This window comes from Taurulus bubalis (genome assembly GCF_910589615.1).
Source record: "Taurulus bubalis genome assembly, chromosome: 6".
In the NCBI taxonomy this organism is placed as follows: domain Eukaryota; kingdom Metazoa; phylum Chordata; class Actinopteri; order Perciformes; family Cottidae; genus Taurulus; species Taurulus bubalis.
This window is the reverse complement of record NC_136594.1, coordinates 18,968,789-18,976,769: the sequence shown is the minus strand read 5'-3', so window position 1 is coordinate 18,976,769 and position 7,981 is coordinate 18,968,789. Positions and strand designations below refer to the sequence as shown.

The window sequence follows — 7,981 nt, the reverse complement described above, 5'->3', positions numbered from 1 at the left end:
AAGACTCTAGGAAGACAGACAGAAGTCTACAGACGTGGTTGGCCGCTGTGGTTGTGCAGTTACACAAAGTTGAAGAAACTTTGTGTAACTGATTACATCAATTATAAATTAAATTATAAACAAATTGGAGATTTATCGGAAAATAAAAAAACAAAACCTTTCTAATTACTTTTAGGCTACTTTTAATTTTGTCATCTCCTCACTTTTCTAGCACATGTTGCATAATGATCCATTTCCTATTTCTGCCAAACAGCATTTCCCATATGGCTCTCACCGTGCCTGGTCTGAATCTGCAGCGATGAGGCAGCTTGAGCACCTTTGGGAGGATGACGTGCTCCTCAGGAACAGCACAGGAGTAACTCACACAAATAATGATAAATTACATATAAGGGTCCCAGAAAGCCTTTAAAGTCATCACCTACATTATATGAAGCTATTACTAATGTCACACCTGTCTGGAAGTCCATTTCCAAATGTGCTACCTAAACACTCTGCTTGCTTGGTGCACTGTGTTTACCCTCTCATAGTGTTTTATAGGGGCCTCAAATATTCCAAGAATCAAACAGAAAGTGGTTACGTCACAATCAATAGATTCCAAAATTACTGTGTGACCGGCCAATGATGACACATAATAATACTACTAATATTAATGCTACAGTAAATTCATAGTGGTAAATAAAATAAATAATCATGGCTGAATTCCATTTACTTTCTACAGTCAGAAGTCAGACGGTCTTTTGAGAAAAAGGCCTAGTGAGTGTCTTTATTGAGGTTATCGCAAATGACTGAACAATGGAGAGATTTCAGACACAGCTCGGGGGAAAAATGATTGTCCAAAATGGGAACCTAAGTAATAAGAGTCTCTTTGATTTCTTTTTTTCCGCTAATTCTACAACTGACCACAACAACTGTCATAGCTGCATTGTTACTGTCACACTCCAATTAGTAAAAATTGAGATAATGCACGAGTCTACTGATTACATAAACATAAGTCAATGATCATCACGTCCATAAAAAAATCCTCAACGGACCTTTTTTACAGCAGCAGCTATGAATTAGTAATGGCTTGGATTGATTTTAAATGTGCTAATTATCAAGCATCTGCAATATTTACTGTTACTGTCAATGCTTGCCAGCTGACAAACCAAGACATCGTTAAGTTTATTACTTGCAGCTGTGTCTGCCCTGCTGTGATATGTGGAAATGATCTAATGGATCTGTAATAGATAGAGTGTGACAGTGGCTACAGCATGTGTCCGACACAGGAAACAACAATTAAAGGTATTAAATGAATGAATGTTTGCACCCATAGTGTGTGTCTAGGAAGTACATCAAGAAGCTATCAAGCTTAACAAGTATGGAAGGGAAAGGAAAGCCTGGTCACCTTGTTCCTCCCCTCAATCTCAACCTTATCTGAGATTCTAATAAACAGGACCCCTGCTTAAGGCTTGAGAGAGGTTTAGTAAACACCTATAAGGCTCTGGAGCCGACATAAAGCTGAATCACTATCACTATCGTAGACACGGCAACAGGGAGTAATTAGGGGTTAAGTGTCTTGCTCAAGGACACGACGACATAGACTGGCGGGGCCAGGGCACGAATCACCAACCCTCTGATTGAAAGACCGGCATGCTAACCACTTAGCCACAGTCGCACTTTATTCAGCCCCAGGGGGAAATATGTTTGTAGCAGCAGCAAAAGTAAACATAAAAATATGAAGTATGAAAATACTCAAATATATACAATACAATTAAATAGCAGAGCAGAACATTTTACATTTAAGAAAATTAAGTGCAAAATTAAGTGCAAAAATGCAAAGTATATACACTGTATATAAAGTGGTGCTAGGGTTATTGATGATTCAATTGAAGGAGGATCTGGCCAGAGGTGATTTATTATAAAGTCTTATAGCAGGAATGTTTTCCTGTATCTGTCCTTGGGACAGTAGGTGGTGGAGAGGGTGGTCCGGGTTATCCAATATGGACAATCATTTATTCAGTGTGCTCTTCTCCACCACCTGTTCCGGACAGTCCTATTTGCAGCTAATGATGGGGCCGGCCTTCTTCAGAGGCTGTGGAGCCGTTTGGATGGTGTTAAATGCACTGGAGAAGTCAAAGAAAGTGACTCTCACAGAGCCACCGGTTCCATCCAGGTGCGACTGAGCTCATTGCAGCAGGTAGATGACGGCGTCGTCTGCTCCCACATGAGGCTGGTAAGCAAATTGCAGAGGGTCCAGATTAAAGCTTATTTAGTATGTTTGTATTGTTTCTGAACCGCTGCTCCATAACCACAAAGGATCTGACTGCACAGTGAAATCTCCAGTCGGTTTGCCACACCAGCAAGAGAGAATGTTCCCACCCAGTCACCAAAAAGTGGTTAGTATTATCAAGACTTATATCACAAATATATACAAAATGACAAATGGATTTTTTTTAATAAACCCATTAGTTATAACCTATACATGTTTTATAAAGTGATGCCATGTTGTTTAGAGGTACAACAGGAGCAGGTCATGCAGGAGCATCAGACCTCAGCCCTGCTGTGATTGGAGGAGCTTTGCTACTCTTCCTCCTCTGATTGGTCCGCAGCATCGCCCTCGTTCTGGGGCCACCAGCCAATCACAGCGTCGAAAAGTTGTGCTGCGGAAGAGGGATGAGAAGGAGATGGCTGAGCTTAGATAGCCCTGTGTTTGGAAATATCTTCACCATGGCCTTTCTCCGGAGGAAAGAGGGGTGCGGAGGACGGTTGCTGGTCCTCGCGCTGCTGGTCGCGTGGTGTTTCGGGGCCGCGCGCTGCTTCGGACAGAACCTCGACAGCGAGTTCACGTTTCTGGTGCCAGCCGGAAGAACTGAGTGTTTCTTCCAAACAGCGATGAGGAATGGTACAATGGAGGTCGAATATCAGGTAACTGTGTGTGTGCCCAGCAGACATAACCCGTCAGCACGTCCACGTGTACGAGCCAGCTGCTACAGGCGTGCACGAGCGACCCAGGAGCACGATGTTGATGGCTACCAGCTGACGTGACTCCTTTAGCTAGCTCATTATACGCTGTGCATGTGTTTATGGAGCTGTTGGCTAATAGCAGTTCCTGTTTCCCCATTATCTTCATCACATCGTGGGAGGTAATGTCACCAATCTAACAACATGAATCACGTTCTCCAGAAACTAGGGGGGAACACATCCCCAACGTCAAATCAAACTATTCATCGCACCTTTTGTGCAAGATTGCAAGAAGAAACTGGAGACGTGCACATGTGCTTCACTGAGGAAGATCCGTGATAACAAAACACTGTTCAGGAAATGATACAATACACACATCGCTCAGAGTAAGATTGAGTCACTGTGTAAATGATAGGATGTACGAGTGTGTCTGAAAGGTTCACATCCTTGTAGCTTCCTGCATCCAGCAGGTTGTTGTTGAAGGGAGGTCCTGGTCTCTGGAACAGCTACCAGACCAGTGTTGCGTGAGAAGTGGGGCCAATGAATAATTATAAGCACCATTGCACTGTTGTCTAACCATTTACAAAGTTAATTGTGTTGTTTGTATCTAGAGATAATATCTCTATCTAAAATATATATATATATATATATATATATATATATATATATATATATATATATATATATATATATATATATATATATATACATACATACATACATACATACATACATACATACATACATACCTACCTTGTTGGCTCTGGTTTGAGCTATATTTTATTTGAGCTTTGTATTTCTGTGCATGTATGTTGAGAGCAGAAGTCAAAATGAATTGTATGTGTTCACACTTACTTGAATCTTAGAGCTGATAGAAAGAACAAGTCCCCTTATCTTTGTTCTGATGTTTAATCAGGCATTAGTTTTAGTTATTCAAATCTTAAAGTTAGTTCATAGTATTGATTTTCAGGATGCCTATTTATTTGTAAGCGTTAATTTAAGACTTTGAGTGGTTTTGAGCAGCTGGCCCCTTTGTGTGCATCGTGATATCATTAGTCTACTGGTTTAACTATACATTATTTCCTTTATTCATTAATCTGATGAGTATTGTCTTCTTTTATCATGTAAAATGTTAGAAAATATTGAATTTTTGTTATCATAGAGCCGAGGGCAATGACTTCAGATTGCTGGTATTCCAAAACCCCAAATGTAATCAGTTTACTATCATAGAAGTAAGGAAATGAGCAAATATTCACATTAGAGATGCTAGAATTAGTGAATTTCTGGCATTTTTTTATTGATTGACTAACTGTTTCAGGCCTACTTAAATCATTTAAAAGCAACACGTCGTCTAATGTAAAGTTATATTGTGAACCAGTGTGTTTGTTTAATGGGTGAGTCCTAATCTAAGAGACGACAATACACCCTCTCTTAAAAGGCACTCGTAATCTCACTTGGAAATGTTTATTTTTGGGGGGGGGGGGGGGGCGTCCGGGTGGCCGAGAGGTTAAGAGGACACAGACAATGTTACTGCGCTGTGCCTGGTACCATCCCAGCTGGGCACCTTTGCCTGCATGTCATACTCCTGTCTCTCTTCACATACAGTACTTTATGTCTGTGTGTGTGTGTGTATATATATATATATATATATACTGTCTTCAAGAAAACATTTTTGGACTTCCAAAAATCCTTATCTAGTTGCTGAGCGTGTGTTTTGTATTTGTGTGTGCACATCCAGGTGATAGCAGGTGCTGGTATGGATGTAGACTTCACCATCATCTCTCCAGAAGGCGTCCATCTCATCATAGAGTCTCGACGCTCTGACGGAGTCCACGTGTTAGTGCTACCTCACATTGGCCTGAATTTTTGTCATATTTCATATGTGTTGGATCTGTCGCTTTATATTTGACATAATCTCCTTGTTATTTCAGGGTGGAGGCTACGGTGGAGGGAGACTATCAAATCTGCTTTGACAACAGCTTCAGTCGCTTCTCAGAGAAGATGGTGTTCTTTGAGATCATCATTGAGGGTCACGGAGGAGATGTGGGTGGAGATGAGGAGTGGCCGGGGCTGGTGGAGCCTGATGGAAGCCTTCTGGAGTACAAGCTGGATGACATTCGGGTGAGATGCTTGTTTGAGTTTCTGCTTAAAGGAGATAAGTTCACTACGCAGCTAACCTCTAAATACACCCCTGTTGTTGGCATATATACTCAACTAATGACTGCACAACACCCAGGGAGTACAAGGAGAGATGGTTGTCACAGGTTTGTTGTGTAGGTGCAATCCAGATCAGATTGCAAACGTGTTTAAATTATGCATAAATAGTATGAATACAGCTTTTTTCAGGTTTAGATATGTCCCCTTCCTCCTGTCGTTCTAGCCTCTGGGCCAAATACTGTTAAATATAGCTTGGCTGTTCAAAGAATAAGGCTCACATTATTCTGTATGATTCCTATTGTCAGCAAATCCCATGAAAAGGCCAAAACCAACAATCAACTGATCCGACTAGCACATATTGTCTGTTTGGCCAACAGCCTGATTCATCTCATTCCTCTGTGCCATAAAGCTCCACTGTTGTCCAAAACCTATTAAAGGCACATCAGTGAGCCACATTGTTCCTACATGATGACGAACACACGTACTGTCGTTTATTTTGAGTCAATCCTACATCCTGTTGCTGTGAATACTCCCAAGAGTATATTCATCCACGCCCGAAAATAGTCCCCAACAAATGTCCTATTTAATCAATCAACTAAATTAACTTATTTAGCCTCAATTCTTCGTGAAACTAATACTTCAGTAGAAACAAATGGATTTTGAGGCTGAGTGCCACAGGCAGACTGGGGAAGTGGGAAAGTATTGAAAGACGCAGTTGTGGTTTTGGTCTCCTCGTGAGATCTGCTGACTATATGGAAAATGTAGAATAACGTCAGCCGTAACCTCGAACTGATACATGTGTACTAGAAGACTCCTGATCGCTAACACCAGCTGGAAACATGGGGAGGGGGTCGGACTAGCCAGACCAAACCACCGTGAGGGTTCGGCCCACGAACCAAAATGAGGATTTAACACACAATCGAAACCAGCTCAGAAAATGTCTGCTAAAGAGATTTAAAATCCTTTTGAGTTCTTGTCTCTCACTTCCACTTCTCTCTCATTACAGCCACTGCTTTTTCACCTAAAATCCCTAAAACCTTCCTCACATTTTCCTCAGGAGTCCATGGACTCTCTGCACAAACGCTTGGAGCGCAGCCGGCACATGCAGACGGCGTTGCGGGCGTTCGAGGCCCGGGACCGAAACCTTCTGGAAGACAACCTGTGGAGGGTTTCCTTCTGGTCCTGTGCCAGTGTGCTGGTGATGCTGTGCGTGGCCTTCACGCAGGTAGACGGAGCACCGGCACGACACACGCGGCACTTCTACTTTGAATCAGCCGCGCTCCAACCTCATGCTGTCTTTGTGTGTATTTCTCCGTTTCCAGGTCTACACGGTCCGTAAGCTGTTCGACGATAAGCGGAGGGTCTGCACATAGTGGGACTATTTTGCAGTGGAAATGGAGAACAATCAAGTACAAGATGTTCAGCTGGTTACCCATTCGGACTATTATTTTTAATTCAGTCGACATGTACACCAGCATTCAACATCAGTTTTAATGGATCTTATGTCGCAAATCTTGTTTTAGATCAGCTTGTGAGCAATAATTATATATTATTAGATCATGAAGGGTAACCAGATGAGGAAGTTGAAGTAGGCTATTTCATTTAATTTAGTGCCTTTTTTAATGTCAAATCTTACCACAAACCATTGAGGAAATGCATTTCAAAAAGGCACTGCTGCCTACAAAGACAGAACAGTAAATATTTTTAGCATGTTTGTGAAACTGGTGAGAGAGTTTTGGAATATTTTGTGAAAGGGGAAATTATGCTCATTAAAGGTTAAAGGTCGGTTTACAAGTAATAACAATGTGCAATAGTGTGGTTATAGCGTATTTGTTCTTCCTGAAAGTTAAAGATCTCTCCATCATATTAGTGAGGTGTCCATCTGACCGGGCGTTTCCTTGGTTACAGCCGTGTTGACGATAAGGTCTTTTGAGATGTTGCTGATTTCATTTCTCAAATCCACGCCGACCTGTTGACCAGTATGTAGAACAAGAAAGTGTGTGTGTGTTTGTGTGAGACTCAGTGTGAACATACTGATTGTTCGATGTGTGTTTTTTGTCCCTGACTTCTGTTTGGTCTTCTCGCTGATCAAATTTTCATTTTTTTTCAGATGTATGTTTGTTTCAACAGAATGGGTCTTTTTTGATTCAGCTCATTGAGTGTTTTTAAAATAAATAACAGGCTTTAATTATATATTCAGTAGAATAAGTACAAAATCAGGTTTACATGAGAATCATTGATATTAATAAATGCTTTTTTTACACAGGAAATACTTTGGTTTGATGTCTTCGACGAATAAAACATGGTGCCACAGATTCATCTTTTAAAGTGTGTTCTGTTATGACACGCATATTGTGCATGTACATCATGAAACCTTAGTGCTGTTAACACTGATTTGTTTCATGATCTAACGACAGCATTAGATCGAGAGAAACAATATGTATTTGGTATATTTTGTATCTTTTATACATGATTGTTTTATACATTATATTTTCCCCAGAGCCACTTAGAGGAAGCAATCAGGAGTGTGAGACTAAACGAGTTTAGACTTTATTCTGCTGGAGGAGCTCCCCCTAACGTCTGACCTTGAAAACCTATAAAACACGTTCAGAAACAGCTTTGACACCATCTGACATTAAGTATGGAGGTTAAATACCAGGTATATTTGATTAGATACTTAAAGAATCAGCATGAATTAACTGTACTTGTTGATGAATAGTAATATCTGAAAAAAAAAATTGATTTGATGAAGTTACTACATTGAGGCATTTCTGCTTTATATTGAAGTGTAAAGTCTGGCTGCGAGAAAGGAGCTCATGAATTAAATATAAAGGTATATTTCATAGTAATTAACAGATTTTACAGTATATAGCAATATAAAAAA

General features: G+C 40.6%; 1 protein-coding gene across 1 annotated transcript; it reads left to right on the top strand.

The window, feature by feature from the left end:
- Positions 1–2,652: 2,652 nt before the first annotated feature.
- Positions 2,653–7,412, top strand: LOC306738457 (transmembrane emp24 domain-containing protein 1-like; the record flags this gene model as incomplete). Its single annotated transcript, XM_079220307.1, has 5 exons — positions 2,653–2,904; positions 4,679–4,776; positions 4,872–5,061; positions 6,155–6,322; positions 6,420–7,412. 5 exons carry the CDS (start codon positions 2,653–2,655, stop codon positions 6,468–6,470), a joined length of 759 nt encoding a protein of 252 aa, XP_079076433.1. The 3' UTR covers positions 6,471–7,412.
- Positions 7,413–7,981: the final 569 nt, after the last annotated feature.